This window comes from Silene latifolia, chromosome 2 (assembly GCF_048544455.1).
Source record: "Silene latifolia isolate original U9 population chromosome 2, ASM4854445v1, whole genome shotgun sequence".
Classification (NCBI taxonomy): domain Eukaryota; kingdom Viridiplantae; phylum Streptophyta; class Magnoliopsida; order Caryophyllales; family Caryophyllaceae; genus Silene; species Silene latifolia.
The window spans coordinates 114,897,994-114,915,002 of NC_133527.1; the positions used below are offsets into that span (position 1 = coordinate 114,897,994).

The 17,009-nt window shown below is 36.9% G+C and overlaps 1 protein-coding gene and 1 pseudogene across 1 annotated transcript; one reads left to right on the forward strand and one right to left on the reverse strand.

Annotated features, from left to right (window-relative positions):
- The first annotated feature begins 2,368 nt into the window (after nucleotides 1–2,368).
- LOC141641200 (uncharacterized) lies at nucleotides 2,369–3,100 on the forward strand. The gene has a single exon (XM_074449871.1). It carries the CDS (start codon nucleotides 2,369–2,371, stop codon nucleotides 3,098–3,100), a length of 732 nt encoding a protein of 243 aa, XP_074305972.1.
- Nucleotides 3,101–7,936: 4,836 nt separating this feature from the next.
- On the reverse strand, nucleotides 7,937–8,051 carry LOC141645117 (small nucleolar RNA R71; annotated as a pseudogene).
- Between the last annotated feature and the right edge of the window lie 8,958 nt (nucleotides 8,052–17,009).

Sequence of the window (17,009 nt, forward strand, 5' to 3'; positions counted from 1 at the left end):
AAATCGTGGTGTATAGGGTCACAAAAGTGAAAACCTCTTTTGTATCTTAACAAGTTTATATTCTTATTTAGAGTTTATGCACTTAATAGTCACAATTAAGTACAACTTTAAATCCAAAAACTAGATTGAGTACACAATTACTCTATCTCTCGACATTATTGTTGCTAGTCGTCATATTCTAATCATCGTATGTGTCGAATACAATGATGAAAACCTCCACTGGTTTCTAATATTGACGAAGTAGCACTAGCAAAATTTATGTTTAATCAAATAAACATTTAAAGAAGAAGGTCCCATTAGATGTCCCACAACTAACTTGTTGATTCTTCAATAATTTGGGGTAGTTTCTTTTCTTGTGTCCAACATTTAAGACAGTGGAAACTTTATTGGTCGGGATTGATAGGTTTAGTATCGTCATTTCTCAATAACTTTACTTTTAACATTACCTTGTATCAATTCCATTATTATCTTTACTTCTTGAACCTCGTCCTCATCTTAACGGTTTAAGAGAATGCTCCCACTCATTTCAATGAGTCTTTGCTTTGAGAAGCAAAGTTGAATTCATGAAGATTACTCTTCATTTGTTCGTTTTAGTCTTAAAACTTTCATTGAAGTGGTTGCGTTATTTTGGTCAATTTTGATTTCCAACAAATCTAGTTACCAAAATTAGAAACAATTCATTGTAAGTAGATGTGTTAGTCAAGAATCAAAAACCTGTTTGATAATGAATAACTTTAATCTATACTCTTTACAAGAGATCCTTAGCAATGGTTCATTTGAGGTTTTAGAAGAAAATTCAAATTTTGTCTTTAGTTACGATGTTTTAATGAAGATTTGAATCAAAAATCGAAATGATATCGTATATGCATTGTGGTAAAGAAATAGAACAATATGATAACGGAATAGTGAAAAACTTAACATTTATCGTTTTAATAATACTTGTAAATAACAAGTAAAGCATTTACATAGTGACCTCTACCCAACTATGATAAATGATTCCAAGACCCAAATTCATATTAACTTGGGCACGGTGTGGCCGATAAAACCCTTATGAATATAACTCGGTGGATTAACGCTTTAATCGATTCTACTTTTAGAACTCTTGGTCGATAATATTACATTAACATTTATCTTTAGCCCAAAACACATTCAACAAAGGCACGGTGTGGCCGATAAAACCCTTATCGAAAAACTTTTGTTGAGTTCAATCCAAATTTCGAATAAATGTGTCCATGATCCAAACCCACATTAACTTGGGCACGGTGTGGCCGATAAAACCCTCATCAACATGAATTCGGTGGATAGACATTTATCACCCACTTCCCCTACGTAACAAGGTTTGTACCCCGGTGTGGCCGAGTGCACTCCCTCACGAAATAGGTTTTCATGGCTTCTACTATTTGGTAAGTCTAAGTCTCAATTGTTTATTTTAGCGAGAGGTCATGTCAATTTATTATCTATCACGTTTTAAGTGAACTAAAGCGGTGAACTACGATAATTATAATTGACACGGTCGATATACTCGATTAAAAGATGATGCATGTTTTAGTTATGGCGATTTAGCGATGCATGCAACATATAAATAAAATGCAAAGCATAAAAATAAAATCCTAGTATGGCCTTCCTAAAATAGAAAAACTATTTAACTATTACACATTCGGAAACCAACTCCATTGGTCCCTTGAACTTCGGTTGAGGCACGCATCTCGAGGTAACACCGTCTTTATGTATCGCCTTCTTGAAGAAATCCGTCTTTATGGAACTCCGGAATAAATAAATTACATAATAAATTACATAATTTCCTATTATACATTTGTAATTAAAATAAAATAAATCTATTAAATTACAAAACGGTGATACGAGATCACAATAAATTACAACCGAATCGATATTCCCATACATTTCGGGTAATATCAATTAAAAACTAAGGCCATACTAAGTAAAAATTACATAATTCAAAATTACATAAAATAAAATTATGACAATCATAAATAAAATGCAGCATTATAATATGTATGAACATGCCCAATTTTATGCTAAATCGCCTTTAAGGAGCCAATATCGTATATTTAACGATTTTTATGGATTTGCGTGATTCAACCTTTTAAAATCGTTAGGGGTCTTAACAAACCAACCAAGCAAAGATATGTCAAATGGTTTATGCATAGTAACCAGGTTGGTTGGTTTGTTTGGACTCCTTGAGACTAAGGTGAAATCCTTGTCTCAGAATAGTTTAAATAGCATTCTTATGGATGGTTGGAGCTTAACAACAAATAATAGTTGCCATAAGGGGGGGAGAGTGTGGGTCTTGTGGAATCCTGTTGTTTTTAATGTAGACTTTTATGACTACTCTCCTCAATGCATAAATATGAAAGTTACTGAATTAGCCACAAGTACTACCTTTTGTGTTTCAATGGTGTATGCCTTCAATGATTTGAATGGAAGGAAGAGTCTTTGGGATCAACTAGCTCAATTTGCTGCCACTGTCCATGAGCCTTGGATGGTTTGTGGAGACTTCAATTGTGTTTTGTCTTATGCAGAGAGACTAGAGGGTATTACTTGTGATCAGGAGATTGATGATTTTCAGAACTGTATAAATTGTTGTGGTCTGACTGATGCCCCAGCAATGGGCTCCTTTTTCACTTGGAACAACAAGCAAGGAATAGAGTCTAGGAGATATAGCAGATTGGATAGGGCTCTTATTAATGCTGAATGGAGTCAGAGTATGCCTGATGTTTATGCTAACTTCCTTCCTGAAGGTATATTTGATCATACCCCTTGTATTATAAAAAGCAAGAGTCAGGGTCTGAGGTCTAGGAAGCCATTCAAGTATTTTAATATGTGGGGTAAAGCACCAACTTACCCCACTCACTTAGCTGAATGGTGGGAGTTTCAAACTCAGGGTACTAAAATGTATAAATTAGTTAGCAAGCTTAAAAATCTCAAGCATCATTTCAGAAGATACAATAGAGAGCATTTTTCTGATATTGAGAATAGTACTGGGATTGCTTTAAAGAACCTTGAATACATCCAAATGCAAATTGCAAGCAATCCTGGGGATGTCTTCTGGATGGAAAAGGAGCAAGCTGCTAGCCTGTAATACAAAGAGCTTTTGGATGCTACTAATCAGTTTTTAAGTCAAAAGGCTAAGACAGCTTGGGTTAAGGATGGGGAATGCAATTCTAAATATTTCCATGGGGTGATTAAGAGTAAATTTTTGAGAAATCAAGTCCTCTATATTAAAAACATGAAGGGTGAGGAGTGTGATGACCCTCAGAGCATACATGATGCTTTCCTGTATTATTATAAGCACCTGTTGGGTACTGAAGTGAAAACTACTCCTGTCAACTCACTCATCATAAGGAAGGGTACTGTTTACTCAGAGAATCATAGGGATATTTTAATGAAGCCTGTTACTAAGCTGGAAATCAAAGAAGCTATATTTTCTATCCCTGAACATAAGGCAGCTGGCCCTGATGGGTTTTCCAGTGGTTTTTATAAAGATTCCTGGAGCATAATAGGAGATGAAGTTTGTGAAGCTGTCTTGGATGTTTTTAGGTCGGACAAAATTCTCAAGCAATTGAATTCTACTATTCTAACTCTCATACCTAAATGCACTGTACCTACTCATGTCACCCAGTTTAGGCCCATTGCATGTTGCAATGTCCTTTATAAATGCATTTCCAAGATCTTGTGCAATAGGCTCGCTGGAGTTTTGCCTGAACTAGTGAGTATGAATCAAGGTGGGTTTATTAAAGGCAGAAGCATCATTGAGAATATTCTGGTGTGTCAAGATCTTGTTAGGCTCTATAATAGACAAGCTTGCACTCCCAGATGTATGTTTAAGATGGATCTGATGAAAGCTTATGACTCAGTCAGTTGGCAGTATGTTAAGGAGATCCTGGATGCCTTTTTATTTCCCCCTCAGTTCAGTAACCTGGTTATGGAGTGTATCAGCAGTCCCACCTTCTCTATTGCAGTGAATGGTGAAGTTTTTGGGTTCTTTCCTGGTAAGAGAGGACTGAGGCAAGGAGATCCAATTTCTCCTCTTCTGTTTACTCTCTGTATGGAGTATCTAACCAGAATTCTGAGAGTGGCTACTGAGAAGATGAAGTTCAGCTATCATCCTTTATGCAAACAAATGAAGCTCACTCATCTCATGTTTGCAGACGACTTGCTGCTCTTTTGTAAAGGGGATGCTGCTTCTATCATGGTGTTACTAAGAGCTTATGCTTCTTTTTCTGCTGCATCTGGATTAAAGATGAATGCTCAAAAATCTAATGCCTACTTTAATGGGGTAGGTAATCAGCTCAAGAGAGAAATTCTGAGTGTTTCAGGTTTTCAGAAAGGCACTCTTCCATTTAAATATTTAGGAGTGCCTATCACCGCAGGAAGATTAAAGAAGAGAGATTGTACTGTGCTTATTGATAAAATTGTTGAAAGGATAAGAAGTTTAGGAGCTAAGAAGCTTTCTTATGCAGACAGGTTGGTTTTAGTCACCTCTGTTCTTTCTACCTTATATAATTACTGGGCAGCTATGTTCATATTGCCAAAAGGGGTGTTGGATAGCGTTGATGCAATCTGCAGGAATTTTCTATGGGAAGGGAGTACAGAATATTCCAAAGCTCCTAGAATTGCTTGGACAAATGTTTGTATGCCAAAGAAGGAAGGAGGGTTAGGCCTTAAGCAAAGTGTGATTTGGAATGCTTCCTTGGTAGGGAAGCTTGTGTGGTGGAATGTTGTTAAGCAAGATACACTTTGGGTCCAATGGGTACATCATGTTTGTTTAAAAGGGCAGTCTTTTCTTTCTTATACCTCTCATTCTGATACTAGTTGGTATTGGAAGAAAATTTGCAAGGTAAAAGAGATGTTGCTAGACTGTTTTGAGGATACTGTTTGGAAGATAAGGCCTGAGGGTTTCACGGTTAAGAGTTGTTATAATTGGTTAAGAAATAAGCAGGAGGATGTCTGGTGGTATAAGATCATTTGGAGTAATATGGGTGCCCCCAAGCACGCTTTTATTGCTTGGCTTATCACCAACAATGCCTTAATGCTTAAGAGTAGGCTGTTTCAGCTGCACATTGTTCCAGATAATCTCTGTTGTATCTGTCAGCTACAGGAAGAAAATCATGCGCATTTATTTCATCAATGTGTGTTTAGTGCTCAGATTCTGCAGGGGGTTGGTCAGTGGCTTCATTCTGATCTTACTCAGTCAGATATTTTGTTGAAAGTTACAAGAAGAAGATGGGGAAGACTCATGAAGAGTATATGATGTGCTGCTGTGTTTCATTGCTGGTATGCGGTCTGGATGCAGAGGAATCAGGCCAAAATTAATCAATGCATAGTGGTGTCTGCTGTAGTTATTGCTCAAGTTCAACAGGCTATTAGAAGTCGTTATTGTCTTTATAAATCTTGTAATGTGTCGAGTAAGGATAGAGTTTGGTTGATTAGAGTGCAATTAGAGTCTAATTAGCACTAGAGTGTCAACATGCTACTGTCCTAAAAATTCATATTGTAATGCTTGTTCTTTTAATGAAAGCTTACCATTTAGCAAAAAAAAAAAAAAAAAAAAAACTTTTAAAATCACAATAAATTACATAAATTCATATTTATGCACAAGTTAATTACCCTAACCTACTTAGGACTCAAAATTAGTCTCCACTAACTATTTGACTATAATTAAATTATATTTCTAAAAATTGTTCATTAATGGACTCAAAATTACAATAAAATGTTATAAACTTCAAATAAATCACAAAAATTTCAAATAAATTTGAAATTTGAAATTTAAACTCATGAACATTCTGGAAAAATACCATGACACTCATAATGTTCAAAAACTTAGGTTAAAATTTCGAAAGTTATCGGGAAAAACAATGTTGCGGTTTATCGGATTTATCAATAAAAATCATAAAAACATGAGAAAAATATATATACCAACTTTTCAATTTTAGATCTGAAAAAGATAATAAAATGCAACATGTGACGTTTTTCCTTAGTCATGAAGTATGTTTTAGCAATTTTTCACTAATTAAGCCACTATTTATGCTATTTTTTTTATCAAAAATCCATAAATCATGCATGAAGACTTCATTATAGCCTATTATTTTACACACATCTTGTAAAATTTCATGTGACAACATACTAAATTTCTATGACCAGATTCGAAATATTTCTCATATTAACCTATTTATCATTTAAATTCGATTTTTAACATGAAAAATCTATATTTCGAGCATAAAAACTCATAAAATTATGAAAATTTCCAGATCATCTAACAATAATATATGTGAAAACATATCCAACAACCACTGGAAAATTCGAAGTTTAGCTAATTTTCGTCCAAAAATGACATTTTTATCATAAAAATCACATTTTAATGCCAATATCATATAAAATGAACAATAAAATCCATAAATTAAACCAAAATATCCTAAAACATTTTAGGACCAGAAACTTTAACATGCATTATTATTTTCGTAATATATCATAATAACACAAATTTAACAAGTTTTATATGTTAATCGTATAACTCGGAAAAACTTTTAACCGATTTGCATGCAAACAACCAAGGCTCTGATACCACTTGTTGGAAATCTATATCTCATTATGTAACATATTCATATATGTTCTAATTAATTTAGTCATAAAAGTAATTACAAATCTTATGCATGCAAACAATAATAAAATTAGAGAAGAAATCGTTTTCTCACCATATAAATTTCGGTCATCATATGGGCACCAACAAGATCTCCTTCTTGTTAGTTCTTGAGCTTTCCAATAATTGATGAACATTCAAAAATCCCAAAGTAGAGATTCTCCTCTTGATTGCACTCAAGACTATCCCTTATCCCCACTAAATAATATTAACTAGATATTAGTTTAGTAGTTTACCTTAAAAATGATTACTAACACTCATATATTACATTAATAATTTTAGTAATCCTTTTGGAACAATTTCAATCAAAATCTCATGGTTTTTTTTTAGAGAAAAAGAAAGAGTAGAGAGAAGAATGCATATGAATATATTCCACATGCATGAAGAGAATGAATTAGTAAAACAAAAACCAAAGTCCCCTTGTATGTAAGGGTGTCACGATTTTGGGAGTGAAAATGGACCAACATATGGTCCTTCCCTTTTACTTTTTGGTCTTCTCAAAACCATAGGCATGTAAGGCTAGTAGGTATAGGCATCATTGTTTTATTTTTTAACACATAAAATAAAACAACCACAACCCACTAACACCACCTCCATTTCGGTTTATACATAAAATGGACCACCATTTTATTTTTGTCAATTTGTCATTTGTCACACAATATGTCACATGTAGTATGATACATGTTTATTAATTAATTTAATGCATATTTATCACATAAATATCATTTCATGAATTAACTAAGTTATGTCCAATAAATTGACTAGTGATACTTGATCACATAAATAAAATGGGTCATGTAATTATAATTCACAATATCTTGTAATTATAATTAACCATTCATTCTTATCTCTATTGTTTCTCAAACAATAAACAATTTTAGTAACAAAGCATTTTATTACTAAAATAAATCTTATTTAATCCCATTACAATAAGATATTTATTCTCTCTCACAAATCGAATTGTTCAAAATTAAGGAATTGATCAACTTGTATCGTCATACAATTAATCAACTTTATAGATAAGGGCATCATCCTTTAGGTGTGACCTTAAGGGATCAACTGACCACCACCGTCCCACGACAGTAACGTCAAACTCTAGCAAGCCAATCGTTACCGATTAATGTTGATCAGTTGACTATATAATTGAATCATCCCTTACGTATTCTTTATATGAGATTTAATAATGATATTTAAATCATGTGATCGCACTATTGTTAAGGACACATTTCCTAACAAATATGTTGAGAGCCCAAATTACCGGGTTCAAGCAAAGGGATGAGCCCAAATATGAGATTTAATAATGATAAGAATTGTTGCAAAGGGATGAGCAATCATTATATGAAGCATGGGAGAGATTTAAGGACACTTGTCGTTCTTGTCCACACCATGGACTTAGTGAGTGGTTCCTTGTGCAACAATTTGGGAATGGCCTATATGAAGACTCCCGCAATGTTCTTAATATGGGATCCAATGGGATGTTTACCGAAGTTGATGACAATCAAACATGGGCCAAAATCGAAGAGATGGCGGTTCATAATTTCCAATATAGTAGGCCTCGAAAGGCCACAAGAGGAGGAAAGCATGAGGTAGATTCCATCACTCAATTGGGTGCTCAACTAAGTGCTCATATCGACACCATCAATTTGAAGTTTGAGAAGGCCATGGCTAAGCTTGATAAAGCTTCCAAATAATCCAAACAACATGTTAATGCTATGGTGGCATCATCCTCAATCCCAAGTGGAGTATGTGAAAGTTGTGGAACCTTGGCACATGATCAAAATGAATGTAGGGGAACAAATGAACAAGTTAATGCTTTCCAAGCATACAAAAATGGCACCCCTTATTCCCACTACTGTAATGAGAATACCAAATTCCATCCAAATCTTTCATACAAAAGCCAAAATGTCCAAAACCCCCAACAAACCCACACCTCATCTCCAATGAGAAACCAAGCTCAAAGACCCTTTTTCAACCAAAGTCAAGGTTACCAAAATCAACCTTCCTACAACCAATCAAATGACCAAAGCTTTGAAGTTCAAAAAGCGGTCCTCCAAATGCAGAACCAACAAGAATTTTTCACCCAAATGCAAAAAGATAGCCAAGCTAAAGAGATCACCATTAACAGCATTCTTGCCCACACCAAAATGTTAGAGACTCAAATGACTCAGTTAGCATCTTCTAGCTCTCAAAGACAAAAGGGGCAATTACCGCCTCAAGGTAATCCCCCAAGACATGAGACGGTTAGTGCCATCCATTTGAGGAGTGGTACAAGATATGAGGGACTGAAGAGGCCGATTGATGAAGATATTGTGGATGTTAGTAACAAGCAAAGAGTTGTGGAGAACTCTAAGGAGGTAGATCCTACCACCAATGAAATTTCAAACAAGAAGAATGAAGAGAAGGCTAAGGAAAAAGAGCCTATTGTGATTAGACTTCCATTCCCAAGTCGTCAAGCTAAGCCTAAGCTTGATGACCAACTTGGAAAGTTCATGGAAATTGTGAAGAAGTTAGAAATCTCAATCCCATTCACGGAATTGATCAATCATGTTCCGGCTTATGCAAAATACATGAAATATATTCTTACCAAGAATAAATCCATCTGAAAGTTGGAGACTATTGCCTTCACCAAAGTGAGTAGTGCTATTCTCCAAGGGAGTTCCCTTCCAAAGCTCAAAGATCCGGGAAGTTTTTCTATTCCATGTACCATTGGCGACACTACAATCAACAAAGCATTATGTGACCTTGGAGTAAGTGTAAGTGTCATGCCATACTCGGTATGTAAGAGGCGAGGAATGAGAGAGCTCAAATGCACCAACATCACTCTTCAAATAGCGGATCGATCAACAAAGGTACCTTTAGAGGTATGGGAGGATGTGCCCGTGAGAATTGGCAAATTCTTCATCCCGGTAGACTTTGTCATTGTAGACATGGAAGAGGATTCCAACATTCCTATCATTGTAGGAAGACCTTTCTTGCATACCGCCGGAGCGGTAATCGATGTGAAACATGGAGAACTCACACTTGAGGTAGGGGACGAGACAATCACTTTCAATCTTGACAAAACAATGAGAGCTCCCCGACTACATGAGCCATGCTTCATGGTCGATCACTATAGCCGAGAAAGTGATAGAAAGAAGTTAGAATCTTTATGCAAATATCAAGCCATGGGTAAAGAAACACCACCCATATGGAAGAAGAAAGTGGATGACCTTCAAGTAGCTCTATTCGGAGAGCAAGGAATTTTCGACAACAATGAGAGCTTGAATAGCTCACCCATTATGACAAGTAATGAAAAAGGCCTCATTGGCCAAGATAACAAGAAAGAGGAGTTGCCCTTATCAACTCATGACATCGTTGGGGAACAAGCTAGTGAAGTTTGCGGTCTATAGGACGATGAATTTGAAGGATTGGCCAATCCTTATATTGGAAATGCTATGACCTTAGACCAAGGCTTTGTTGATCCTTTTCATCACTTTGACTTGGAATGCAACAATAAAGAGAACAATGTGCAAAAGTCTACCAAAGACCTCTATCATGAAAATGAGCAAGCCTTCGACTACTTCTACAAGGTGTTGAGCAACATCAACGACACCTTGGCTTTGCCCCCTTGACATATCATCCAAGAATGAGAGTTTCGTGGAGTCCTCCCTAAACCATCATTTGTAAATATTGTAACCCCTTAACTCGCATTTTATTTCCTCTATTGCATTTTTGTCATTTTTAGATTTGCATTTTTGTGCTTTGATGAAGATTTTTGAAATGAGAGCAAGTGAGGGAGGTATTTTAACATGTTTTGATGTGTAGTGTTTGATCAAGTGTGGGGATGGCAAATGCCTAGGCTAACCAAGCCTTTGTAGTGCACCCACGACATTTAAACAAAGGAAAAGAAGGGAGAATGACATGGGAAAAGGAATTCCCACGAGCGAATCTGAGCTCGTGGGAGCTGGAGAGGATCCGAGCGTCCCCAGCTTACATCCGAGCATCCTGGCCTTGGGACGCGGGTCCTGGGAAAGTTTGAATTGAAAAAAAAATGCCTTGTAAGAAAATCTGAGCAGATCATCCTCAGGACGCTCGTCTCCATCCTTAGGACGCTCGTCTTGGCATCAATCCGCGCATCCTGGGAAGACTCCCAGTCTATGAAATTACACTGTAAGGAAATCCGCACGTCCCTAGGCGAATCCGAGCGTCCCAGAAAGAAATTGCTCGAGCTGAAGAAGATCCGCGCGTCCTGGCACTGGTTTGCAAATTCAGGATGTCCTGTAAGATGATCAGCGCGTCCTGTGAAGGATATGAGCGTCCCTAGCTGCTACTTAAGCAAAACACGGGACTTCCCTTCCTTATTCCCAATTCATTTCTATCTTCCACAAACACAAACACACACCTTTTCTCCCACTTAAACCCTCAATCCCCTCATTCAAAAACACCAATTTATCAACAAATTTCACCACCATTCAAACAAAACTTGCTCAAAATAAGATTAAATCACTCCTTTATCAAATAAAGACCATCTAAACATCAAATTCCTCACAAATCGAATCAATTTTCTAGGGTTTGGGCAAAAATTCGAAAATCCTAAATTGATTGAGGAATTGATTGAAGTTTAAGGAAGCAAGGAACATTCAAGCAAAATCTTGGTTTGTTGATACCAATTTGAGAAGGAGAACACAATGGCAAGGACCAACGGCGGAACCAAGGCACCAAAGACTTCAAATTTATCAAAAAGACAACAAGCTCTTCTTGCATCTAAGGCTTTGGTAGTGACACAACCAAGGGTGGAAATCCAAGAAATCACAACTCCTATTGAGGAAGCTACCACACCTACTCCGGTTAAAGAACAATTGTCAAATTTTCCGGAGGTAAATTTCTTAACCGATGCTCATAGGAATGCATTTTTATCCCTTACTAGAAAGATTATTGTGGCTACCAAGTTTATATGTCAAGACACTTTGGAAAAATTGGACGTGCTTGAAAGAACTAGAGCATTTTTCGAGTCCATGAGGTTGTTAGCCCTCTTCGAAATGGAAGAATTGACCTACCCTTCATTGACCATGGAGTTCATAAGCTCCTTGAAGGTGTCTAATATAGAGACTCGATATTATGTTGAATTCCGTCTTGAGAACAAGAGTAGAAGAATGGCTTTGACCGATTTTGGTGAAGTGTTTGGTCTTTTACAATATCATCATAATGAGAAGAAGCCTTTAAAATATGATGCCGCACCCCTTTGGAAAGCTATTACCGGTCGAAAATTTGACTCTTTCGGGGAATGTCATGCTTTATATGTTCATCATCCAGGCATAAGAGTATGGCACAAGTTTGTGGGCAAGACCTTGATTGCTAGAAAAGGCACCAATCACTTCACTGAACTTGATTTTGTCTACCTTGAGTCCTTCATGAATATCAATGGAAAGTTCACCAAAAAGTACAACATTCTTCAACTATTGCTTGATCGGTGGCTTGAGATTGATAATGGGAAAGATGGGGCGGCCTTCATTGTAAACGGCGGCTTGGTAACGAAGCTAGCTAAGCACTTTAACCTGAATTTCAACAAAGATAACACCTATAAACCGGTTAAAGGGAGCAACCTCCTTCATATGAGCACTATGATCAACAAATTCCATTGGGTCAAGAATGACAATCTTGACAACAAATATGAGTGGCTCATCAAAGAAGCTAAGTCCTTTATCTTGCCTAGAAAGATTTGCCGCATCTCCGTCCGTAGCCCAAACTACCTACTACCCGTCTCCGAGGAAGCCAAAGTGATAATTAAACAACATAGGGAACCAATTGCAAAGCCCTCCTTCTCCACCATTGTGACTCCACCATATCCCTTTGCTTACCAGGAATTCAAACCGAGTGGCTCTAATGTCATGGTAGGCAACGACTATTTGACCCAACTAATGCAACAAATACATAAAGAAGCTCATGAAGATCGGGTAAATGCCTACCGTGCCCAATATCCACCCCTTCTACATCTAGCTAGGCAAGGACTCCTTGATCCTTCATGTCCTTTGCCTAGTTGGGCGGATAGGGAGGTATTCTTCCCAAGCGCTCCTCAAGATGCCGAAATGGATAGTCGGTTGGCTAATGGAAAGGAGGTTGTTGTTTATGAAGACGGGGAAGGTAATGATTCATACCAAGAAGAAGAAGAGCAAGGCTCAAGTTCCAAAGTTGATGATGGAAATGGTGAATCCTCCGAGTCAATGGAGGTAGATGATGAAGAAGATAATGAAGAAATTGATGATTCAAGTGATGATGATGATAACGGCAATGATGTCGGTGATGAGGATGTCGCAATGAGCGATAATTAAGGGTTGACAAGGCTATTTGGAAGATACCACACATGCGAGGTTGATTACTTAACTTCAACCTATTCCATTGTGAATTTCCTACACCTCCTTTAGCTTTGTCTCTTTATCATGTTTTTAATCTTTATCTTGAGTATTTGTTTTGAGTCCTAGCAACATTTAAAGGACTCCCACCTCGGTTCCATTGAGGTGACTCATTTATTGTTCCCACTTTAAAAATCCAAAATGACAATTAGGATTCATGCATTGCATCATTTCCTTGTGCATAAACTCCCCCTATTTTTACACTAGAAATAGTGTCTTACTTGGTTTGGGGAAGTTCAAACACAAGGGATGCGAGTTAATTCAAATTAGCTCTCCGAACAATAGAAAGCATGCATCATATAGAATAGATTAGAATGCATCACTTATGTATATATGTCATATAGTTTGCATATTATTGTAGAAATCATGCATATTCATTTAGCTTGCATTGCATAATTTCCTATCGCTTTGGTCATTGAGCACAATGTCCATACTAGTGTGGGGATGGAAAATTCTAACTTAACTTTTAAAGTCAAAAATGATAAAAATTGAAAAATTTCAAAAACCATAAAATTTGAAAATTTTAAAAAACTCAAAAACATGTCCTTTCCTTTATAGTGTAGAATTGTATATTGTGTATATACTTGTGTTTGTTTGTCCTCTTATCACATTGGATCGACTACGCCCCATCCGAGGCATGAGGAATATGAAGATTGCATGGTATGATCTTTCTAATTTCCTTTTTCCTCTCTATGTTAATGACTATGTGGCTTTATTTTGATTGATGCGGTACAAACCAATGTGATCTTAGGAGTTGCATGTAGTTTATATGGCATACTAGTTGATAGAAGCATATGCATTAGGTTGTATAAATGTTAGTTGCATCATGGCATGTAGTTGTATTTTAGGAAAAATTTTGTGAAAACATCTATTTGGGAAACTTGACAAGTGTATATAAGGCCCTTGTAGATACTTTTTCTTCTTGAGACTTTGCTCATTAGAATACCTCTAAAACACCTTAGGATGTGTCATGCTAGTATCCTTTGACCCATGGACTAAGGCCTAGTCAAGAGTACCTTATGATGTGATGACTCCTTGGCTACCGTTTATTCCAAGGTGACCCTTGAAACCATGCGACCATCTTCCACTTCTATCATCAATTTTGTCAACAAAAAGGGAATGGGCACAAAAATTATCAAATTGAGTTCAAGTACCAAAATGAAAAACAAGAAGTTTGCACAAATTTGCATCAAAGAAAAGAGGAGTACAAAAATAAGAACTCATATGCTTCAAATAAAAGCACCCTTGTTACAAATTGGGAGACTTTGAAAATGTTCAAAAAATGCAAAAGTTGAAAATTGTCAAGCATCAAATTGCCAAACATCAAAGAAATGGCAAAGAAAATTGTTCTCAAAAAAATGTCAAATGCCACAAGAAATTGGGGGGGGGGGGATAACAAAACCAAAAGCAAACTCCCACTATGAAACTCAAAATCTATTGATCCCTTTTTTCCATTAAACCCACTTTTGTGCATGGTAGAGAGGGGACGACCCTTCTTCTTGTCTAGGCAAGAGGGGGAATTCCGCGATCCTACAGTGTTTCTAACATCATAGGGAGTCTACTCTTGATGAAAGCATTTAGCAATTGAGGACGAAGGTACCCTAGCTTGACACAACTTGGAGGTGATTTATTGGTATCCTTCTAGGCTTTGTAACTTGAAGAAACCATATTTATAATGGAGTGTGTACCCTTAGATTGCTTCCCCCTTAGATAATTTCCGCCACTTAGATGAGGAAAGCGGATATTCTTTTGTAGATACATCCATTACCTTCTTTTGTGTGCTTAATGATTGGATGTATAGCCATTTTGGCAAGCCCCGCCTTGCCTTTCAAGAAGGCATCTTACCTCATAGATGTCTTGTTGTGAGTTGAAGGGGCGGAGTGAGACCCGCTAACTGTCTCATATTGGCTATATTAGTAGGTTAGTTTAAATAAAGGTCATAGATTTAGTCACCTCTTTACTCGAGACGAGCAAAGGTTCGGTTTGGGGATGTTTGATGTGACTCATATTTGAGCACGTTTAGTCCCCGAATTAACCTCGTTCCCATGCTTTCTAGAATATATTAGGGTCATTTCTTATCTTTAGTTTCCAATTTTGCATATTCTTTGAGGTTTTGTGTACTTGGTAGGAGAGGATTGCTAACCTTGCATTTATGGAGCGAAATGGAGCTAAATGGATTGCATCTAATGACCAAGCATCGAAGAGGAGACCGATACTAGAGGCCTAAGCAAATAAATAGAGTAAAATGGGCAATGATGAAAAGATCCTTGCATCCCCAACACAATCCCCGCAGATTGTTAAGGAGCCAAACAAGAGAAGAATCATGTGCCACGATCCGAGAGGCCCGAGCTCAGGACGAGTGGATCAGAGCAATGATCCGAGCGTCCCTGAGCATGATCCGAGCGTACCAAAGCATAATCTGGGCGTCCCGACTGCCGGCCCGAGCGGATATCCTTACAAGACAGGCCGTGCTTCAGGTGAGGACGAGCGGATCCTGGTGGGAGTTGCAAGCATGATCCGCACATGTCCCTCGGGAGTTGCATTTCCTGATGCTTCTCTTAGGGTCTTAATATTCATTTAAGCCTTTAGTAACCCTAATCTTTGTACTTAATTTTAGTATAAATACCCCTTTGTACTACCTAGATTATCATCAAGTTTTAATCCATTCTTAATCAATTCTTAATATCATCTTAATCCTCTCTTAATTTAGTCTTAATCTAGTTGTAATACACACTTCAATATTAATCACATCTTAATCTTTACTTAATTCTCTCAATTGTTCTTAGTTTTATTTGGGTAATTAGAAGATTATTGGGGTTTATTGGAGGATTGACAACCTTTCATCAATCATCAAGTACTTCTATTATTCTTTACTTTATTATTTGGATCATCTCCATAGGTATAATTCCTTTTTACCCTTGCTTAATTATTGTTAATCACATCATTTATTCATCATGTTTTGCTTTGTTAGTATGATTGACAACCTTATTAGCATGCTAAACTTGATCATGAGTGAGTAGTTCTTTAGCTAGGGTTAATGGGGAATTAGGGGAAAGAAACATGGGAATTGATCTATGCTTAATCTAATATGTTTTCATAATTAATTTGCTTGCTTGTTGTGATTTCAACCTATGCACATGTTATATTTGATGAAATGCGAGCCTATGAATCCTTGCATTTTTTACCCATCTCCTATCTTTTCAATGAGGCTTGTAAGACATAAACCAACTCGAGCCTCATTAGACCATGCATAAGAGTTGAATAGGAGGAGACAAAGTCGACTTGTAGGTGTTGTACAGTCTAGATGACTCGGCTCCGGGACCCAAATTCTCCTAGGGATTGTAAGATATACACTAACTCGATCTCATCACAACAATAAGTGCTTGCATCTATTTGAGAACATGTTTGTATAATCTATTTCCATGAACCACCTATGAACCCATGACACCCTAGTACTTTTAATCAATTGTTTACAACCCCTTTATTTGCTTTACTTAATTTACATTCATCTTGTTGATTAGTTTAGACCACATCTCATCTCAAACCCAATTTGTGACACCCTAAGACATAGCTACTTGTAATTGAAAATCCTACATCAATACCCGTCCCTTGGGATCCGACCTTTACTTACCTCTTTACTAAGAGTAGTTTGTGAAGTTATAAATATTGTTTTGGTTAGTAGCTTTTGACGACAAGTTTAAAGCACACCACTAACTCATGCATTTAGACCAATACATATGTAAATAAAACATTAAAAAGCAAAAGAACATCTTTGTAAACATTATGACATACAAGGAGGTCAAAAGGTAAGCATAAGACCATAACAAGGGTCACTAGGTCGAGTGCTAAATCTACTCGACCGAGTATGGGAGATCAGAAGCACGTAAAGTAGATATTAGGGTTACTAGGTCGAGTAAAAAGGTTCACTCGATCGAGTACGGGGCACTCTGTTGAGTATAGGT

What these genes read in the sequence shown, in the direction of transcription:
- LOC141641200 (XM_074449871.1), top strand. Translation starts at nt 2,369, where the DNA reads ATGAAAGTTACTGAATTAGCCACAAGTACTACCTTTTGTGTTTCAATG.